The 23,460-nt window shown below is 40.5% G+C and overlaps 1 protein-coding gene across 1 annotated transcript in view; it reads left to right on the plus strand.

Annotated features, from left to right (window-relative positions):
• The window catches only part of DNAH6 (dynein axonemal heavy chain 6), a 242,664-nt gene that overhangs the window by 12,849 nt on the left and 206,355 nt on the right, over positions 1-23,460 (plus strand). Inside the window, exon 2 of the mRNA XM_042981846.1 lies at positions 16,839-17,071. Within this exon, the coding sequence (XP_042837780.1) occupies positions 16,839-17,071 (233 nt within the window). The remainder of the gene's footprint in view (positions 1-16,838; positions 17,072-23,460) is intronic.

Raw genomic sequence — 23,460 nt, forward strand, 5'->3', positions numbered from 1 at the left:
CTGAAACCTGGAAAGGTGTAGACTCCAGCTGGAGGTGCCAAAGGAGCCAATAACAGCCAGGCTCAGGTTGGACATTTTCCTTAGCTTCAGACAGGTATTTATTTCTCTTTATTCACCATGGACAGAAGTGGCAGATAGGGTCTGGGGCTCAGGAGACCTGAGATTTTGGTCCTGGTACTGATTAAGACTCTTAACGGTACAATTTTCTTTAAAGAAATTTTTTTAATGTTTATTTTTCAGAGAGAGACAGTGCAAGAGGGGAGGGGCAGAGAGAGAGACAGACACAGAATATGAAGCAGACTCCAGGCTCTCAGCTGTCAGCACAGAGCCGGACTCAGGGATTGAACTCACTAACCAGGAGATCAGGACCTGAGCTCAAGTTGGATACTTAACTGACTGAGCCACCCAGGTGCCCCAGAATTTTCTTTATGCATTAAGTCTCACCATCTGGCAAATGGTAACATGCATTTCTGCCCCTCCTATACTGTTCAGCACTATTATGAGGATCAAATGTGGACCATAGTAGAAGGTGTTGGGGTACCTGGGTGGTTCAGTCAGTTAAGCATCCAATTCTTGATTTCAGCTCAGGTCATGATCTCACAGTGGTAAGATAGAGCCCACATGAGTCTCTGAGCTGGGTGTGGAGCTTGCTTAAGATTCTCTCTCTCTCTCTTTCTCTCTCTCTCTCTCTCTCTCTCTCTCCCCCTCCCTCCCTCCCTCCCTCCTTCTCCCCCTCCCCCACTTGCACACATACACACACTCTCTCTCAAAAAATAAAAAATAATAAGTATATGTTTATTTTTTTAAAAAAGAAGATGCTGAATAAATGGATATTATCACATTATCTAAACACCTCAAATTCAGGCACACCAGTTATAAGTGGCACTGCCTCAGCTATATAATGAATGAACGACAAAACCCAACTTATCCCTGCCAGCTTGAGAAACTGCAGTGTTATTCATGCCTCACAGCCACATGGAGTCTGGTTTGTATTGTATCCCTGGATGACAAAAAGCAATTCTTGCAGAGTCAATGAGCCATTGCCTCTGATCCTTGGATGATGCAGACAGAACTCAAATTTATTTCCTGCATTAAAGCCATAGACAACACAGGAAAGATTTGTTGCTAAATCTCAGGCATTAGCAGACGCTCAGCAAATGATGCTAATGATGCTGCCTATGAATTAGGGGCCTGAAGCCTGCCCTTGATGAAATCCTGCTAGACTTTCACAAATGCAATTTAGGTCCATTGAAAGAAGCAGCCAGAGAGCAAGGACGGCCCCCTTTCCCAGGTCAGCAAGGAGAACTGAGGTCAGCCCTGACAGCCTGACACTGAGGTCTTTAGACCTGGTACCAAGTCCCTGTCTATGACGAAAACTAGAGGAAAACATCTCTGGGGACAAACACCCTACTCTAGGACATCATGACCCTGTGTGATATGTATACGCGTCAAAGCTGTCTTTTTTAAAGCGGTCCTGTCTCTTGTCTTCTTTGTTAACTGTTACACTCTAAAGACTCCAGCCCACTTTTATACTCAGTTGGGGAATATAAATTGGGTATTTTGTTCTTAGACATGAAAAGAAAATTATCCCAAGAAAATAATTCACATGACTATCATTCGTTATTTAAATATTTCTTGAAACCCTGTCTGCGTTCCCCAACTAGTCAGAGGACAGGAGCTACATTTTATAGTTCTTTTGGGTATCTGCCCTCCTACATCTCCCCCCCCCCAGAACCCCCATTCCTACCCCTGTGTTGTGTACATAATAGGCAGTTAATAAATGCTTGTTAATAACTAACTGAATGTGCTATTCTTCCAGACAAAAACTTGAATGTTTATAAGCAACATTATTTATAATAGCCAAGAAGTGGAGACAACTCAAATGCCCATCAACTGATGAATAGATAAATAAAATGTGGCATAAATCTATACAGTGGAATATTATTCAGCAATAAAAACAAATGAAGTACTGATACATGCTACATCATGAATGAGTCTTGAAAACATTGTGCAAAGGGAAATAAACCAGTCACTAAAGACCCTATGTTGTATGATCCCTTTTATATGAGATGTCCAGAATATGCCTATCTACAGAGATGGAACTAGATTGGTAGTTACCTAGGGCTGGAGGGAATGGGAAGAATAGAAGATGACAGCTAAAGGGCATAGGGTTTCTTTTTTGAGGTGTTTGAAAATGTTCTAGAATCGGGGTTCAGTCAGTTAAGCATCTGATTCTTGATTGCGACTCAGGTCATGAGCTCAAGGTTTGTGAGTTTGAGCCCTATATCAGGCTCTGTGCTGACAGCACGGAGCCTGCTTGGGATTCTCCGTCTCCCTCTCTCTCTGCCCTCTCCTGCCCATGCTCTTCCTTTCTCTCTCTCTCTCTCACTCTCTCTCTCTCTCTCTCTCAAAAATAAGTAAATAAACATTTAGAAAAAGAAAGTATTCTAGAATTCACCAGTGATTGTTGCACAATCCTGTAACTATACTAAAAACCACTGAATTGTACACTTTAAATTGATTGTATATGAATGACGGGTCAATAAAGATGTTACTTTAAAAGAAGACAGTGCAGACATACAAAGATGTGCACAGAAAAATAAGAACTGGTCTGGATGCCCAAAGAGAGGAATACTAGGCAGTAACAAATGACCACAAACTTAGTGGCTTAAAAACAACCCAGATTTATTCTCTTACTGTTCTGGAGGTCAGCAGTCTGAAATCAAGGTGTTGGCAGTGCTGCGTCCCTCGTGGAGGCTGGGAGAGAGGACCCTTTAATTTTCTAGCATCCCCAGGCCACCCCCATTCCTTGGCTCATGACCGTTTCTCTCATCTTCAAAGTGTACCACACCCACCTCTGTTTCCTTACTTCCTTAGCACTTCTCTCTCTAACTCTGACTCTCCTGCCTCCCTCTTGTAAGGACCCCTGTGATTACATTGGGGGTGATCTAGGATACGTTCCCCCATCTCAAGATCCTTAATCACATCTGCAAAGCACATTTAGGCATATCATGAACCACCAAACTGTTTTTCAAAGTGACTGTGCCTTTTGGGTTTCCCACCAGCAAGGTGTGAGAGTTGTAGTTCCAGCCATGTTTTCAGCATCATACTCTGCTCCATTGCTTCCTGTGGTGGGCATACTTTCCCACATGGCGTGGTTTGGCCATTTCTTCCCTGACAGTAGAACTCTAATTTGGGGGGGGGGGGGAGGGTGGACAATATGTCTAGCTTTAGGTAACGGATTATGATAGTTCCAAGCCATTTATGACAATCCTTTCCCTACCTTCTCAGCCTCTCTTTCAGCTATATGTAACCTCTGGACCCTGTTCTGGCCAATGAGACTTAAAGATTTTATCTAACACAGAACCTTCTGGGAGAGCTTTTGCTTTTCTACTATAAGGAGACAAATCTGTCCCTTGACTCTTATTACTTCCTTATTTCTGTCTTGAATGTGAACATGATGGCTGAGACTGTAACTCTATTGCCATCATAATGAAAAGGCCAAGAGAATCATAGAAACACACAATATCAGTGACCCCCAATGATCCTGTTTAATTAAGCAACTCTTGAGGTGGTGTTCTTTTACCTGCTATTAAACACAACCCTAACTGATACAGCCGCTTCTCACTAATGTGTGGAAGACAAATGCTGTTAGTTAATACACAGAATTTTCCTTTCTTTCCCTTCATCTTTGTTTTGTGGCCCAATATTTGTCTTTCAGATATATTCCTTTAGAATTTATTTTGGGGAGGACCAAATCTCCAATTTGGAAAGGGAGGACCCCATTGTGAGAGATAATGAAAAGTTTAGTGTATTCTGGGTCTGCCAAAACCATCCCATGTTCAATGAAATTTCATGTATCTACCTTCATGAGTTGTGCAATCCTTATTTTATTTTATTATTTTTTTAATGTTTACTTATTTTTGAGAGAGAGACAGAGACAGAGACAGAGACAGAGGTCGAGAGGGGAAGGGCCAGAGAGAGAGGGAGACATAGAATCCTAAGCAAGCTCCAGGCTGTCAGCACAGAGCCCGATGCAGGGCTCGAACTCATGAACCACAAGATCTGACCTGAGCCAAAGTTGGACGCTTAACCAACTGAGCCACCCAGGTGCCCCTGTGATCCTTATTTTAAACAGGGAAACCAAGATGACTTGGAAACTTTCTGTATGTAAAGTATGGATTAAAAAAACAGAGATGTGAAAAAAGGCAGTGCCACTCACGAGGCCCACCAGGACAAGTTGGTTGCAAGTGACAGAAAATCTATTCAAACTTAGGCTTTTTAAAAGTGGTGTCGGACTTTTTATTGATTCATACAACCAAAGTTTGGAAAAGCAAAAATAGCCTTAGAAATAATGGATCTTGGCATGAAAAGTCACTGGGTCTCTAGACTTGGAGTCTGTTTTCCATTTCTATGTGGCCAACTGTGGCCTTCCCTTTCCAGAGGGGAATATGGCCTCCAGGAACTCCAGGCTCATATTCTAATAGCACCACGGCTAGAGAAGAAGAGAAGATTCTCTCACTCAGGTCCACTCTTTGAAATCCAAGAGAAAGACTCTGATCATCTCAACTCATATGCTTACCTTCAATTTGTTTTTCCTATTTGAATGTTTTGGTTTCTGTCTTTTGTGTGAGAGATCTTCCATGAATTGTCTAGCAATCCTGAGCCCTTATTTTTGAAAGGAAGGGTCTAAAAACATGATGGGAGGGGGGGCCTGGGTGGCTCAGTCAGTTAAGCATCTGCCTTCTGATTTCAGCTCAGGTCATGATCTCATGGTTTGTGAGTTTGAGCCCTGCATTGGGCTCTGCACTGACAGTGTGAAGTCAGCTTGGGATTCTCTCTCCCTCTGTGTACCTCCCCTGCTTGCTCTCTTTCTCTCAAAATAAATAAACATTTTTTAAAAGTTTGAAATGTCACCTCATTAACCTAGCAAAGGAAACCTTTATGGCCCTTATCACTTAGGAAGTTCTAAAGGTTTTAGGAGCTCTGTTCCAGAAACAGTGGATGAAGACCAACTATATTATTTCTGATTATAAATCATAATATCACAACTGTATAGAGACAATATATGTACACAGATTGAAACTATCCATATGGACTACACACCATATGTAATTTTTAGCAAAATTGGATAACACTGTGCATTATATTCTGAAACATTTTTACTTAAGTATTGAGTACATTTGCCCATGTCATGTCAATACTTACAGCTCTCCTTTATTGCTTCAGTTGATTATACCGATTAAACGTATACTGTAGTTTGGATATTATATTTTATTTAAATGTAGCTTTTATAAAAATCTGTGTGCCCTTGATCAAATATTTTTTATAGTAGATTTCTAAAAGGGAAATTGTCCCCAAAGGGTATGTATGACTTTAAAAAGTCAACAACTTCTAGGGACACCTGGGTGGCTCAGTCGGTTAAGCATCTGACTTCGGCTCAGGTCGTGATCTCGCGGCCCATGAGTTCGAGCCCCATGTCAGGCTCTGTGCTGACAGCTCAGAGCCTGGAACCTGTTTCAGATTCTGTGTCTCCTTCTCTCTCTGACACTCCCCCATTCATGCTCTGTCTCTCTCTGTCTCAAAAATAAACATTGAAAAAAAATTTTTTTTTAAATCAACAACTTCTGTAAATTTTTCTCCAAAACGTTGTGCCAATTTGAACTCCTTGGTCAAGAATCTTGGCCAGGCCTGGGTAATTTAAATTCCTGGAGTTAAGAGTTACAGAGTTAAAGAGTGAGGCGCCTGGCTGGCTCAGTTGGTGGAGAGTGGGACTCTTGATTTTTGGGTTGTGATTCAAGCCCCACGTTGGGTATAGAGATTACTTAAAATCTTAAAAAAAAAAAAAAAAAAAAAAAAAAAAGGTTAAAGGGTTATCCTTATAGATGCCAGAATATCCAATTACTATGCAAGTGAGACAAATGGCCTAAGAGGAAGCTGGGATGGATGGCTTTGGTAGACACAACGGCTTCAGGCCTGAAGATAGATAAAGGGGTAGCTTAGTCAGCTCAGGCTGCTGTAGCAAAACAACTTAGTCTTAAACAATAGACAGTTATTTTTCATAGTTCTGGGGGGGCAGGAAAGTCCAAGATCAAAGTGCTGGCCCATTGTGTTTCTAGTGAGAACTCACTTTCTGCCTTGCAGAGGTCAACATTCTGTCTTTATAGTGGGGTTTGGGGGGGTGGGGGTGGGGCATGGGGGGAGATGGAGAGAGAGAGAGAGAAACCAAGCTCTCTGGTGATTCCTGAAAACCACACTTTTATGATCTCATCTTAACCTAACCACCTCCTGAAGGCCCCACTTCCAAATACCATCACATTGGGGGTTAGAGCTTCAACATATGAATTTTATGGGGACACAAACATTCAGTCTATAACAGGGGTGAGATGCCAAGATTAAATATTCAGAAATAAATAAATAGATAAGTAAATGAATAAATATTCAAAGGAGAACTGATTTGGGACTGAGCCAGGACTGGCTGCTTATTCGGGTTTTTTTTTATTTTAAGGACAATAGTCAAGCACTCCCTGCCAGGGCATATGGGCATCTGTCCTGAGGTTAGGCATGGGGAACTAAGGCCACACTGAGAAGGACAGGGAATGGGTGTCATTAAGCTGAGCTTGGAGACAAAGTCAGGAGGACAGTGAACAGGCTGAGATCAGAGGCAGCAGGAAAGGTTTGGTGGGTTCCCTGGTGGTGTGGGATTTTTTACCTTAATACCCAGAGCTTGTTGTCTCCCCACTCTGAAGAATGAAGAGGTGGACACAAAATAAAATGAACAGCAGGCAACAGTTTTTCAGAGTATAAGATTAGAAAGTAAGAACAGTATGGAAGCTCTCTTTAGAGAGAGAGGGCATTTGGAAGTGAATGCCCACAGACTGTAGGCAAGGGTCCTTGTTTTATAAGGTTCTGGTTGGCGCCCCCTTCCGTTCCCCCTTGTTCCTTCTCAGGTTCTGCCCTCATTGGCTGGACAACTCTAGGTGCTGCGTTGTCCGTTCCTGATTGGCTTGATAAATGATGTGGTCTAGGGGAAGGGGGTGAGAGGGGCAGGAATCTGACTCCAGTGAAAGCACAGGCCCCAACCCCCTCAGCCTAGGACTCCCATGATGGTCTCTGAGCTCAGGACATCATCAGTGGTCACATGTGAATGACCTGAGGCCCTGGGACCATCAGCATTGATTTGTCTGCTGGATACAGAGTCTCTATTATTCACCATTTAACAAAGATCCTGATTAATAACCTGATTTTCAGGAAGAAAAGAGAGTCATGAATAGAATTTCTAGGTAAAGGAAGGTCATTTTCCTTCTATGTTCATTATGTGCTGCCACATCTAGGATCTCACTGACAGTTCTGAGAGCCATTTTTAGTGTAGAATTACTAGGAGTTCTGCAAAAATATCACATATAGATTAAGGGAACTAGAAGGTTGGGAGGGAGGGATTCAAAGAAGGAAGATTAAAGGGAGAACTTTTCTCAAACATTTTAAGAGATCAAATGTTTAAGAGATTATGGGGGCAGTTTGCAAAACCATCAAGAAAGTAGATTTTGTCATCTACTAAAAACGAATTTTCTGACAATTAGAGCTTTCCTACCGTGGCATAGAAGTCATACATTTCCCGTCCATGGAACTTATGAAAAATGAGAACCCTACTTTTTGGACACCATTCCTGCCTTGAGTATCCAGTGCATCTATTGGATACCCATTCTGTTCTCTATAATAGCACTGCTCAGGTTTAATATGCAATGAACCACCTGGGAATTATTAAACTGCAGACTGACTCAGGAGGTCTGGGGAAGGACCTGAGATTCTGCATATCTAACCAGCTCCAATGCAGCAATGCTGATGCTGCTGGTCTGTGGATCACACCTTGAATTGCAAGGCCTTGTTGGAGGCTCTCAGACTTAGCTGTACATTGGAACCACCTGGGGAAGGGGCACCTGGAAAAAGAGTAGTGATGCCGGAGTCTCTCGCTCAGAGAGTTTAATTAGCATGGAATGTGGCCTGGACATCAGAATTTTTCAAAGCTCACCAAATGGTCTTGATACACAGCTAAGTTTAAGGACCACTGCTCTTGGCCTTTCAAAATCACTCAACACTGGCTCAGAGATTACTTCTGCAAAGATCTTTAATTGAAATTATCTGGGGTCACTCATGCGTAGTTAACCCAGGATCAACATTTGGGAGGAAAACTGTGTAGTAATTATTAATTTCCAATAACTTGTGGGACATTAGACCACAGAATGCCTCAAGTCCCTTCTGAATCTAAGGTAAGAAACTATTGCCCAGATTCAAACTCTGTGATTCAAAACCTCCTGTGGCAGTACATTCATTTGGCCACAAGGTGGTGATAAAGTAACAAAATATATCATAACCAACCTCTCAGAAAGCTGGGCTGACTGTGGCCTATGCTTGCCAGCATGCCGTTTCCAACTCTGAGGGGCCTTAGGTCACAGACTCCTTTGAGAATCGAACAGCTATCGACAAATGTTCACCCACAGACATGAATGAATACAGTTTTAAGCAGTTCACAGACCCTGAAATTAAACTTCAGCTGAGGTTAAAGATGAGTTACACCTCACCCCTCCCCTCTGCTTCACTTCACCTCTCTGAATAAATTTACATGGAGTTTCTACCACTCCCACCTCCATCCATGTCAGCAACTGACTTCCTGCTTCAGAGAGAAAATAGAAGAAATCAGACCCAAATCCATCAATTCACCGAACCCATTCCCACTTTCCTTCCGTCTGCTTGGAATGGGATGCCTTTTCTTTTTACCAAAGGCTAAATCCCCCACGAGGATTCCTCGCCCTGGCCTCTGCCATGTTCATGGATCCTTCACCCTATGCTCATATTTTCTTGTGCTAATTCAAAAATAACTCCTGTTTCTCAATACAAAAGCAGTATGTAGTTTTTTATTTTTAAATATACAGAAAAGCACAGGGCATAACAGAAAATACCCATAAATCTCATAAACCTGTATGTTTTTACTCCATATAGTTGCTGAGTTTTTATACATCCTGTGCTTATAAAAATGTGATCATGTTATACAAACTGTTTTATGAGCTGACTATTTAATGTAATTTAACATCTTTCCATCTTCATACATTTTCACTGGCAGATATAGTTCTTAACCAAACATGCTAATTTGATTCATCTGTAGGAATTTTTAAGCATATGTTTGTGTGGGGTTTTTTTGATCACTTAACAAATGTCTCTTTATATTTTTATTATTTTTTTAAATATAATTTATTGTCAAACTGGTTTTCATACAACACCCAATGCTGATCCCAACAAGTGCCCTCCTTAATGCCCATCACCCATTTTCCCCTCTCCCCCTGCCTCAGTTTATTCTCTGTATTTAAGAGTCCCTTGTGGTTTGCCTCCCTCCCTCTCTGTTTGTAACTATTTTTTTCCCCTTCCCTTTCCCTATGGTCTTCTGTTAAGTTTCTCAAGATCCACATATGAGTGAAAACATATGATATCTGTCCTTCTCTGTCTGACTTATTTCACTCAGCATAATACCTTCCAGTTCCATCCACGTTGCTGCAAATGGCATGATTTCATTCTTTCTCATTGCCAAGTAGTATTCCATTATATATATAAACCACATCTTCTTTATCCATTCATCTGTTGATGGACATTTAGGTTCTTTCCATAATTTGACTATTGTTGAAAGAGCTTTAAGCATATATTTGGATGCCAATTACAAAGATTCTTATTTACCAGGCCTGGTGTGAAGCCTTTAAATCTGTATATTTAGAAAGCCTTGCTTATGCTTTTGAAGTGTAACACTAGGAATATAATTTTTAATTCAATTTTATTGAGTTATAATTTACATACAATAAAATGCACACATTCTAAGATTTACAGTTCAATGAGTTTTGACAAGCTTATACACCTCTGCAACCACCAAAATAACCAAGATATAAAACATTTCCATCACACCAAAAATTTTCCTTGTTCCCCTTACCAATCTTCCAGACCCCAGTCCTAGCTCCAAGCAACAATGGGTCTACTTCCTGTCACTATTGATTAGATTTGTCTTTCCTAGAGATTTAATGTGATTATAATTAGACGATAGGTGTTCTTTTGTGTCTGGCTTATTTTGCTCCATATGTTTTCCAGATTCAACCGGTGTTGTGTGCACCAACAGTTTGTTCCTTTCTATTGGTGAGTGGTACTCCAAAGTATGGATGTGCCAAAATTTGCCTATCTACTCAGCTGTTGGTGGACATTTGAGTTGTTTTTTCCAGGCTTTGGCTGTTATAAATAAAGCTGCTAGGAACGCTCATGTATAAGCCTTTCATTTCTTTTGGTAAGTACCTAGGAATTGAATGCCCGGGGCATGTGGTGACTGTATTCCCGGTTACTTGGCAATGTACTGGCTGTATGCCCTTGGGAGAGCAACTTTATTTCTCTGAACCTTAGTTGTAAAATGGGATTATCAACCCAGAATTTTAAGCCCAGGATTCTCTACTATAGGCTATTAGGGAATATTTGGAACAATAAAAACAAGTTGGCAAGCTGGCTTTTTATAAGCTCAGAAAATTAGGATGATAATATGTTTTTATGAGTAGACATAACTGTAGTTTAGCAGCAAAAGCATTACTGAATAGCTAGAGGTTTGATATTAGGATAAAACTAAGCAGGGAGGGACATGTTAAAGATGATAACATGAGCAAACTAGCTGAATGTGAAATTAGAATTGTGACCACAGACCCAATGATGATCCTTGGAAAGACACATGGCCTCTGGCTCTCAAACTCTCCCCACCCCTTGTCATGCTGTCCACCTCATAAGAAGGCCTGTCTCTTTCCACACCAGCAGTTTCTCACTGTGAACTCAAGGCTGTGTTTGCTGTGTACAGCAATGTTCTTCCATACAGACATGTTTGTGTCTAAACTTGCACAGGACCACCAACCAGGTCTTCAAGTGAATAAAACAACTTATCCAGAACTTCTTTTTTTTTTTTTTTTAATTTTTTTAAATATTTATTTTTGAGAGAGAGAGACAGAGAGACAGAGAGAGAGAGAGAGAGAGAGAGAGAGAGAGAGAGAGACAGAGCACAAGCAGGGGAGGAGCAGAGAGAAGGAGACACAGAATCCGAAGCAGGCTCCAGGCTCCAAGCTGTCGGCACAGAGCCCGGTGTGGGCCTGAACTCAAGGACCGCAAGATCACGACCTGAGCTGAAGTCGGATGCCCAACCTACTGAGCCACCCAGGCACCCCTTTATCCAGAACCTCTATGCTGCGTTCCGCACTCCCCAAAGGTCTCTCAGAAACCAGATACTATATCTGGGATATATTCCTATCTCTCTTGAATCTCTAGGCTGACTTACCAACCAGTCTCATGCCCAGCTCACTAACAGGACTCTCCTTGCTTCTTTGGTACCATCACTTGTTGTCATCTGGTCTTTAGACTTTCAGCCTGGACCTTTCAGAGCTACCTGGCCCCTAACTTACTGCTTATTTGGAAAATCTTCAAAACAGACTTGTTACTGTGTATAAAGCACCACCATTTGTCTGAATTTTTTTACATGTGTTTGACCTAAAAATTCTAAATCTAAAAGATAGATTGTTTGGTTTATATAAGAAGTCTGTTTCGAGTTCAAATCTATAGAGAAATTAGTTTTATACTGGGAGATTTTATGAGGTTGTGGAAAACATCCTGACTTTAAGGCCAAAGGCATCTTGTTCCTTCGTAGACTTGGTGAGCAGCGGTTCGAAAGCAGGGGAGATCAAGAGCACTCTGTCCAGATCCAGGGACCCATCTCAGCACCTGCCTGCTACCCGTGTTCTACTTTTATTTCTTTAAATTACCACGGTCCTCAGTGATGCAGATTGCCTTCTACTTCTGGTTTCATCTCATCGTTGTTTCAACACTGGAGGGTTCCCTCATTTCTGTAATCTCAGCCGTGCAGTTAAAATAATGTGCCTTGGAGTTTTATCCAAATACATAGGTGTTTCGGGAATTTTTCAGAATGTAGTCCTCCGTGCACATCCAGCAGCAGAATTCCCTGATTCAACATTCTTGCTCTAGAATCTTAAAGAAATTTAACTATTTGGGTTGATAAATCTGGATTTGTCTCTCAGCTCTGCCAATTATTACCTCTAGAGTGATTTGGGTAAAACATGTAATCTTTTTAAACCTCAATTTCCCTCTTGGTGGAGTAGGTACAATAATACCTTTAAAATAATATAAAGCTATTCCAATGATTAGTGTAATGGTGATAAGTACTTCACAAAGGGCCCAGCACATAAATCTTAACTGAATGTTCAATAAATTTTAAGCATTTTTATTTTTACTGTTAAAGATGTGACCTTTTGTATCCTAGGTCGTAAACCTTTCATAGCCTAGTTCTTTAGCTATGAAATGAAAATTTCACGTTTGTTGGAATTATTTGAGAGAACGAATGCAAAGCACCCAATATAGTACCTGGCACATAGAGAGCACCCAAAAAAGAGTAACAATTATTATTATTTATAGTAACTATGAAAAAATCAACGGGATAAACATAACACTCTTGTCTGCACTACTTTAGTAAATATTTAGTTGATAATGAAGATGATATCTTACCACATTAAAAAATAAGCTTGGATGGGGCGCCTGGGTGGCGCAGTCGGTTAAGCGTCCGACTTCAGCCAGGTCACGATCTCGCGGTCCGTGAGTTCGAGCCCCGCGTCAGGCTCTGGGCTGATGGCTTGGAGCCTGGAGCCTGTTTCCGATTCTGTGTCTCCCTCTCTCTCTGCCCCTCCCCCGTTCATGCTCTGTCTCTCTCTGTCCCAAAAATAAATAAAAAACGTTGAAAAAAAAAATTAAAAAAAAAAAAAAAAAAAAGCTTGGAGAGATTTGATAAGTAGCTTCTAATATAGCAATACCTTTATTAAACTCTGTCAATGCCTTCTACCCCTCACTCCCCTTGGCTCTTGGAATGCTCAGTTGCATAAGGCAACATTAGAATACAATCACCTTCATCTGCTTAAAAAAAAACAACAACAACAACAACAAAAACCATTCTGGGACTGAAAGCAATGGCCTTTATCCCCGCTATGTAAATTTTGAAAGGAACAGATTAAAATATTCACTGCACATCTGAGGTGAAATTTATAGATGTGTCTAACACTGGATATTATTCTAATTTTGTTTCAATGTTTAGGGTTGGCTTTAAATTTCTTTTATTACTAATTTATATAAGTTATTATATTTTATTGGCTCTGATTAGCTTTGTGTGTATCTTTTATCTCTGGGGAAATTCGTATTTATGTCCACATTTGAGGTTTTTTTGAATTGTTTCTAAACTGAAGTTACTCCCTTGTTGTTTCCAGCACCTAATTAGGGATTAGGAGACCGATATTCTAGTTTTGTCTCTGCCATGACTAGCTGCCTAACTTGGAGTAAATCACTTGCTCTCTCTCTGGGTCTCAGTTCTCTTATTAATCAATGGGGGAGCTGGATTAAGTGATCTGTAATCTCCATTCCAGCTCTATGGATATGTGATTCTCTGTCTTGTAGGTGATGTCCTACTTAAAATACCTACCTGAATATGTTAAGATTGAGAAAATGCAGGTCGCACGATATGTCAAGCACTTCATATATAGGCTTGGTATTCAAGGCAAGAAACAAATATCAAGTTAAAAAAGAGGGACCAAAAAGCACAAAAAAGACAACAGATTCCAGCAGCGATTACGTCATTTTGGAGGGGAGGTTGAAAAGCAGGACTCTGCCAACTGGATTAACATTTGCTCAAGGCAGATGAAAGGGCTGCTTCTCCTGATCACTAACTGGGATAAGGCATCTTCGGTAAGCAACCTGGATTGGGTTTCGGTGGGGTCGCCTCCACAAAGCATTAGCAGCAATCGTTTGGGGACTTAATTAGGTTGGGTCCAAATGCCAGAACAAGATCCAGAGTCTGCTTTGGTAGATAGAGCACCGGACCAAGTAATACGGACTCGTGCTAGGCCTGACACTAGGTTACGTTCCAGGTGGAAAAGAACAGTTGAGATCGTGGAGTTTGAGGGAAAGAAGTGCTCACATTCCTTGCCTCTTAGAACACTCCTGGGAGGAGGTTGGTGGGTCGGACAGAGGTGCTGGATGGTCGCTACCAATCTCCCTTTGAGAGCGGGACTTGAACTCTCTATACAACACACCTCCCTCTTTGGAGATTCTTGATTCTTTTAACTAGAGAAAATTAGATTAAAGGACCGTCAAGTCAGTCTCGAGTGCCTCACGAAGGGAAACAGACAAGAGATTCCGGCAAGAGGGAGGGAGCAAACACAGCTAACCACCTGCTTTGGCTGCCCTGCCTACCCGCCTAGACAGCGGTCAGTTCCGGGTGCGGAGGCGGGACGGCGCTCTCTCCACCGTCGTGTGCGCACTCTCCACCAATCAGCGGCGTAGAAATGTTCCGAAGACATTGATTGGCTCAACTGCTTGGCGCGCTCAGGGACTTAGAGCTGCAGTTGGCTGAGGCGTTGCCGTGGCGACAGTCGCGCACAGGCGCATTGCACACCGGTATGGCTGCTAAGCAACAGCAAACATTCCGGGGTACTGTCAACTTTCTGCTACCAGACCTGGATTTGCTGTCTCTGGAGACCCTCGGCGGCGGCGGCTGTGGCTGCTCTAGACTGACTTGGTGAGTCCAGAGGAATCCCGCTGTGGGGCTGGGCTCCGACTTCTAAGCCAGAGACAGCTTGGCTTTCTGAGCACACAAGGAAAGGCTGAGAGAGGCAGAGAAAGTCCGTGGAAAGGCATTTAGTGGTCATTTGCTACCTACCTATCATTTTAGAGGAGTAGAACGTGAGGAATAGAGATATCAGGAGACTTGTCCGAGATCTCACACGGAGTGGTCAAATCCAAACCTGCGCTACTCAATGTGGTAGCCACTAGCCACATGTGGCGAGTCGGAGCTGAGGTCTGCTCTAAATGTGAAGTACACACTGGATTTCGAAGACGTGGTAACAATCGATGAAATAAGACATTGATAAGTTTTATATCGATTACATGTTGAAATGAGAATATTTTGGATATGTTAAATAAAGCACATTATTAAAATTAATTTCACTCATTCCTTTTTTGGGTAGTTTTTTTTTTTTAATATGGCTACTTGAAAATTTTAAATTGTGTAGGAGGATTTGATTGGCCAGCACAGATCTAGATTGAAACATAAACCTGCTGACACCTGTTTCAAGACCTTATATACTATTGATGGTGTTTGGGGGGTGATGGTGGGGTATGGAGCCGATGGCCAAGAAAGAATTCTTGAAGATGTCTCTGGTCCAAAAAGGTGATTTTATTAAAGCATGGGGACAGGACCCATGGGCAAAAGGAGCTGCACTGGGGTTGTGAAGAGTGACTGATTGTATATCTTCAGGCTGAAAGGGGGTTAGGGACAGTGTAAGTCTCTAAGGAATTTTGGAAGCAAGGTTTCCAGGACCTTGAGGGGCTAGCTGTTGTTAGGAAAAAGTCATTTATTACTGTTTAATAAAACCTCAGTCATGAGACCCTTCAGATTTATATCAGGGGCCATATGCTTGGAGTATAATCGCCAACATATACTTGGGGGTTAAAGATAAAGGAGGTTTGCAAAGGAATTTTTATGTGTTTAAGGAAATTCACAGGTTCCTAGTGGGTCAGGATAATGTTAAGCCAAGATTCCCTTTTGCCCCTACCAAAGTGTCATCTTTGAGGCAGCTGAGCTCCTAGAGAAAGGTCACTCTGCCTGTTTTAAGGACTCGTCAATGGGCAGTAAGGGAATTTAATTTATCATTTGCCTTAGTTTCCCACATCACCGTGGCAAGCACTTAAACCCCCTTACATCTTGATGGAGGTGATATTAGGGCTCCAGGAAATGGAATCTAACTAAGGTTTCTGGAGACGGGGCTATGGATAAGATTGCCTTTTTCTTGCAGTTTACTAAGTTATCTGTAAACTGAAGGAGACTCACGTCCTGCATGACTGTGATCTCTATCAGTCAACCATTTGTTTTCTTTCCTTCCCTTTGTTCTCAGGCATCGAGGAGTGTCCAGGGAATCACATGTATCCCACCTGGGGGAGCAGGGTGCTGTTAGCGTGTACTTTGCTCTCAGCTTGTCTTATGCTCCCTCATCACTATGGTATTATTTTGAAGGAAAGTATCTGCACCCATCTGGTGGGGTGGCCATGAGTGGTTGTGAGGATGCAAGACCATTACCAAGGGCTCCTAGTTCTAGTGTTCTAGGACCTTGCTACTCAAAGTGTATGGATCAGAATGTGCAGTTTAACCATTTCCTCAGGAGATTCTCATGCATATAAAAGCCCCAGGAGCACTGTTTTAGGATTTAGTCCACAGCTCTTCCCCCCACCCCCACCCCACCCCACCCCCTCCCCCCCACCCCCCGCCTTTGGTTTTTTTTATTTTGCTTTTTGAGTACCTAGGCTCTATTTCTCGGATTGCCTGGATTAGAGCTACCTGCATTTTGAACAAGCTCCCCAGGAGATATTTTGCATATTCAAGCATGAAAAACATCGATCTCCGTACTAATTGCATTTCTTTTCATCCTTCAAAATCTAGACCAGTACAGTCCCCAAATCAGAGACATCTGCAGCAGCAGCATCGCCCAGGAACTTGTTAGAAATGCAAATTCCTGGATCCCACCCCAGCTACAGGGCTTCTCGAAGGCCAGGCGTTTTCATTTCTCTGATTCAAGTCCTCAGTTGGGAGGAATGGGTAACTTTGTGGGTTTTCTTTGGGGAGTGAGCAAATCGCTCCCCCTGGTTCTTAAGTCACTTCTACTGGACCCACTTCCCCAGTTATTTTGCTCTACTTTTCATTTTTCTTTTCCTGACCCTACTCTTTCCAGGAGTGAGGATGGCATTCCACACCTCAGCGAAAGATGCCAAACTGAAAAATACTGAAAAGCAGGTGGAAAACCCTACCCTTGAAAGACTGAACAATATACAAAAAAAGGGAAGACTGAGTTTTATAGTACCCACAGAAAATGAATCTGACACACAATTCCTGACGTTTAGGCACAGTACAAAAGCTCAAGAGAGAACAAGAAAACGACAGCAGCCCATAAAACTAGAGCCTCTGGTAAGTTCGAAAACCAGCATTTTAGCCACTTTGGCTCCAGAGGAAGTTGCAAAATTGCTATGGGGGGGATGGAAGTCATTTCTAGACTCTTAATTAACAAGAAAGGAATTAAAGCCTAAAAGTTAAGACTTGTTTATGAAGTCGTAAACCCTGTAAACATCTATTAAAAAAAAATTAAGTTCCAGGTAACTGTTCAAGGTGAGGGGATACAGTGGTGAACAAAGTTTTGTAGCAGATAAATCCTCTCTAGGATAATGTGCAATACAGATACTTAACTACATAAGTTGCAAGGCTCTGTTAGACATTAGGGTACCATTTAATACTGGTACCTTCAGGAAGAGTAATATACATAGTTATATACATATATCATTTTATTACTTGTAAAATAAATGCCTCGTATCCTGAAAATTTTTGTGCATGTCTGAAAATACTTAATTTTAAGAATCCATTTATGCCCTTGAATAATTCTAAATCCATGTAAAGGAGCAATGAAAGTACACAGAATAAAAAGTGAAAGTTATCACTCCCACCCTCTGACATTAACTACTTACTGTTGTTAATGGCTGCCCTTCAGGCTGTTTATATGTTTATTTAAATGTGTGTGTTTGTGTGTGTATAAACATATATCTTTAATATAAGATTATACCATACATACTGATCTTCAGAGTGCTTATTTCACTTAAACATACGGAAAATTTTCTATTCCATGCATAATGAGTTATCTTTTCTAAAAGCAGCACTGTATTTTGTTGCACAGATGTGCCATAATATAGTATTCAGTAACTGGTGGATTTAGTATGAAACTTTTTACCTTTATTTCTCTATAATATATTTACTTTCACTTGGCAAAAGTGTATCATTAACCCTTGGTGATTAAAGTTATTCTATTTGTCTTCAGGGCAATTAATTCTTGTACATTAAATGTTTATTATGTACCTACTATGCACCAGGCATTGGGCTATACGCTGGGAATATAGCAATGAACAAAGCAGATAAGATGCCTGTTGACATTCTAGTAACCTTCAATAAATAGACGAGCAGTTTCATGTAATGATAGCTGTTATGAGGAAAATAATACAGGTGGAAACAAAGGGCAGGCTACTTTAGATTGTGTGACTACAAAGGTCTCCTTAAGGAGATGTCATCTGAACAAGTCTATAGCCTGGATCACCTACCAGACATGTGAATGAACAAGCCATTAGATGACTCCAGTCCCCAGCCTTTGAGCTGCCTCAGCTGATGGTCTGATGGAGCAAAGGCAAGCTGTCTCCAGCGAGTTCTGCCTAAATTGTAGATTTTTGAGCAAAATAAATGGAGGTGTTTCTTAAGTCACTAAGTTTGAAGCTGTTTGTAATGTACTAACAGATGACTAGAACAATATAACTAATACATGAATATGGTAATTCATACAGTACTAAAAGTAATAAGGAATAATGTGAAAAATACCTGAATTTCCATCAAGCAGAGAGAAAGTAGATTTGCCTTCAAGTGACTGATTTCATGTGTATGGGTATCTGTAGTTTAGTTTGTTTATATAGAGTTCATACTATGGTGTGTTCTCTTTATGATTGCTACCCCTTCTCTCCTCCCCCCCTTTCCTCCCCTGCCTTTCTCCCTTCCCCCTTGTTTTCCTCTTCTCCTCCCTCTCCCCCTCGCCCCCTTCTTCCTCTCTCTGCCTTCCTCTCTCCTGCCCACCCTTCCCTGTTTTAGTCTTCTTTCATATCTTTTCCTTACTTGTAATTCTCCAGTCTCCAACCCCCTTGTCTATATCTAAGGTTTTCAACAGTCTAGTGTGTATCCCTCTTGCCTTTCTCCATGCTCAGTTTTATACAAATGGATGAACACACACAAAATACATATTTAGGCTTTTGGATATTTGTTTTACAACATAAACATAAATGTTGCTACATGTTGCTTTTTGTACCTAAATAGACATTGTAGGACTTCCTCCAAGTCAGATGATATTTCTAGAACACATTCTTTTTAATGGTTGCCTATCCTATTAAAGTGTCCAATTGCATGAATATTCCATAATTGATTAAATCATCCTCTTTGGGAAATTTATTTTACAAATATTTATACTGGTACAGCAAAATCATTTTATTATCCATCTGTACCGGTGCCTATATTCTTGTGGAATAAAGCTCCATGATTAGTACTGTTGGGTTGAATGGAAAAAATGTACATACTTTTGATTCACACACATTTTACTTGAGGTCCAGTTTCTCAAACCAGCACTCATGTGCTGCCTAAATTAAATTTCACTTTCACCTTTCCGAGGTTTTCCTGTAATATCTTCCAGCCTTTTGCTGTCTGAATGGGGTGGCTGAAGCTGCACCCTCACACCGGCTGCTGCTAATCCTCTCTGTGGGATTAGTGTTGAGGGTCCTGTTCTTCTTATCTGAATTGCAGCATTCACTTTGTATTGGACTTCATTTTCTCTCCACTGACCACTACTTTATACTCATATGTTGACAGGCAGCATTTCCCCACATTTTCTTCTTTATTTTTGTAATTTCACATTTAAAACTTTCATTCACATAAACTTTTATTTATTTATTTTTAAATTTTTTTTTAACGTTTATTTATTTTTGAGACAGAGAGAGACAGAGCATGAACAGGGGAGGGGCAGAGAGAGAGGGAGACACAGAATCGGAAGCAGGCTCCAGGCTCTGAGCCATCAGCCCAAAGCCCGACGCGGGGCTCGAACTCACGGACCCTGAGATCGTGACCTGGGCTGAAGTCGGACGCTTAACCGACTGAGCCACCCAGGCGCCCCTCACATAAACTTTTAAATCTGGTGTAAGGAGGGGCACCTGGGTGGCTCAGTCGGTTAACCCTCTGACTTCAGCTTGGGTCATGATCTCACAGTCCATGGGTTTGAGCCCCACCTCAAGCTTTCTGCTAACAGCTCAGAGCCTGGAGCCTGTTTCGGATTCTGTGTTTCCCTCTCTCTGACCCTCCCCCGTTCATGCTCTGTCTCTCTCTGTCTCAAAAATAAGTAAACATTAAAAAATAAATAAATAAATCTGGTGTGAGGAAAGGGACTAACATTTTCTTCGAAACGTTTTGCTAGCACCACGTTTTTCCCACCAAATTAAAACACCACCTTTATAGTGTATAAACTTCTCACTATATCACGTATAAAATAGCGAGATCTGTTTACAGATCTTGATTCTTTTCTCTACTGATCTAACCACATTGTTTTGATTACAATGAGCATGTTTTGGTAAGTGGAAGGCAACTGGTTCCTCGCCATTCTTATTTTTTATATATTCTCTGTTTTCTATGGTTATCCTTCCATATAAACTTTAAAATTCATCCTTCTTAGATAAGTAATTCATTTAAAAGTGTACAGAAGTGGGGTGCCTGGGTGGCTCAGTCGGTTAGGCTTCCGACTTCAGCTCAGGTTAGATCTCAAGGTCCGTGGGTTCGAGCCCCGCCTCAAGCTTTCTGCTGACAGCTCAGTGCCTGGAGCCTGCTTTGGTTTCTTTGTCTCCCTCTCTCTCTGCCCCTCCCCTGCTCATGCTCTGTCTCTCTCTGTCTCAAAAATAAAAACATTTAAAAAATTTTTTTAAAAAGTGTACAGAAGTTACACAGTTAAAGTCTGTTTTCTACCACTGTCCCTCATCCATTCAGCTTCCTACTCTAGAGGCAATCAATGGTAAGAGTGTGTTGTGTATGCTTTCAGAGATGTGTTATGCTGTCTAAGCCTAAAGCTAGCATAATAAACAAACTTTGCTGCCCCTTACTTGCTTCATTTAATACATAACTTGGAGATCATTTCATATCTGTCCCAAAGTTCTTTTATATCAATTTGCTTTATAGCTCATAATGTACCATATGAATGTACCATAGTGTATTTAGTAAGCCCCAAATTTATAGATTAGGTTTTTAAAATAGTATTTTTATGACAACAGTGTTACAGTGAATAATCTTGTGCATATGCCATCTCCTACACTTGAGATTCCATCTGTAGGCAGATGTCCTAGAAATGGAGTCGCCAACTCAAAACATATGTACGTTTGTAATTTTGGTTAGTAAATGTTGCTTCAGTAATACAAGAAAAATGCTGTCTCAGAGTAGCTTTAATTTAAGTTTCTTCTTGAAAAAGGTTGAATGTCTTTTCATATGTTTAGGAATTATTTTTCTCTCTGTGAATATATGGATCTTCATGTCTTATTTTCTAATTGGGCAGTTGGTGTTTTTCTCATTGATTTGCCTGAGTTCTTCTTATATTAGGAAATAAGCCCCTTATCTGTGATAAGCATTATAAAAATTTTCAAGTTTTGTTTTAATTCCTAATTGTTATGTAATTGAGTTTCTGTCTTCTGAGTTTTATGTGATACTTAGGCCCTACACTTAGCAAGATTGTAAAAATAAAATTATTTAGTGATGTCTTAGATACTTCTCTTTAAAAATTACTTTAAGATTATTTTATTTTACATTTAAATCTTTGATCTATTCACAGTTTTTCCCAGTGTAATTAATGAGAGGATCCAACTTTGTCCCTACTAGCTTTACAGTTATTTCATTATTATGTATGATTGAGGTTTGCTTCTGATTTTGCTAAATAGTTAAGTTTTCCTCTGTTTCTATTTTATTATTATGAAAATTTCAAATATATAAAATGCCACAAAGAGGGATATAATAAACAAGTGTGTGTATCCCAAATTAATAATGTTGTTTGCTTAGTTTGATTCAATATTTTTCTTTATTTTGTCTTTTCCTTTATTTATTTATTTTGAGAGAGACAGAGATAGAGCAAGTGGGAGAGGGGCAGAGAGAGAGAGAGAGAGAGAATCCCAACAGGTTTCACAGTACCAGTGAAACTGTGACATCAAGACCTGAGCTGAAACCAAGAGTTGGCTTGATTGAGCCACCTAGGTGGCCCTGATTCAATATCTATTTTTAAAGGAATGTTATAAATACATTTCAAATACCTTTTGTATCCCATTTTAGTCTCAATGCCCTCTTCACTCTTTCAATGCCTCTTTTATAGTAATAGATTATCACTATTAGGGTTTGTGTGAATCTATCTAACTTTTTGTATTTTTGCCACTTTATTTGAAAAAATCAATTTCTCCCAACATTTTACTATAAAAAGTTCCAAATGCACAGAAAAGTTGAAAGAATGGTAAAACGAATATTTATACACCATCCACCTAGATTCAAAGTTATTAGTGTTTTGCCATATTTGCTTTCTTTCTCTCTGTGTATGCTTGTTACTTTGTTATTTAAAAGTAAATTGTAAGGGACTTCTTTAAGCTGAAATCAAAGGGTACTAGTTAGTAACAGGAAAATATGACAGTATAAAACTCACTGGTAAAGGTGAATACATAGTAAAATTCAGAATAATCTAATGTAAAGGTGGTGGATTAATCTCTTATTTATAAAGCTAGTTGAAGGCTAAAAGACAAGAGTAGTAAAAATTACTATAACTGCAATACTTTGTTATGAATGCACAAGATAAAAAGATACAAACTGTGATATTAAATGTTGATGGGGGTTCCCTTTTCTCCACATTCTCGCCAACATTTGTTTATTATCTTTTTGATCATAGCCATTCTGACAAGTGTGAGGTGATATTTCATTGTGGTTTTGATTTGCACTTCTCTAATGATTAGTGATGTTGAGCATCTTTTCATAAACTTTCTGGCCATCTCCATGTCTTTGGGGAAAAAATGTCTATACAGATCCTCTTTCCACCTTTTAATTGGATTGTTTTGATTTTGCTATTGAGTGGTATGAGTTCTTTATAGATTTTGGTACTTAACCCCCTATCACCGTATAATTTGCACATATTTTCTCCCACTTGGTAGATTGCCTTTTCATTTTGTTTATGGTTTCATTTGCTGTGCAGAAGCTTTTCTCCCCTTCTTACCTTGTGATTCTGGTCTGTGTTGATTTTCCACATTGATATAGAAGAGATCCTCCTGCCCCCATCTCTATAGTCTTTTCCTTTCTACAGTGAGTGGCTCAAGAGGGATTTTTAACCAAAACCAAATGTTATTTACACATACCTGAAAATTTAACAGCTGTTTCCTATGCTTACTCTCAAGCTTTTCTTTCTCGCTCCAGTTGTAAGAGATTAGCTATCATGCTAAAGTCATTTTGCTTAGAGCGGCACCTGGGTTGCTCAGTGGGTTGCGCATCCAACTCTTGGTTTCAGCTCAGGCCATAATCTCACAGTTTTGTGGGCTCGAGCCCCATATCAGTTCTGTGCTGGCAGCAAGGAGCCTGATTGGGGTATTCTCTTTCTTCCTCTCTCTCTTTCTGCCTATCCCCCGCTCACACTCTCTCTCTCATAATAAATAAATAAACTTTAAAAATAAATAAATAAATAAATAAATAATGCTTAGAAGCCTAAAGCCATTGTGGTGAATTCC

The sequence above is a fragment of the Panthera tigris genome, chromosome A3 (assembly GCF_018350195.1).
Source record: "Panthera tigris isolate Pti1 chromosome A3, P.tigris_Pti1_mat1.1, whole genome shotgun sequence".
NCBI classification, from domain to species: domain Eukaryota; kingdom Metazoa; phylum Chordata; class Mammalia; order Carnivora; family Felidae; genus Panthera; species Panthera tigris.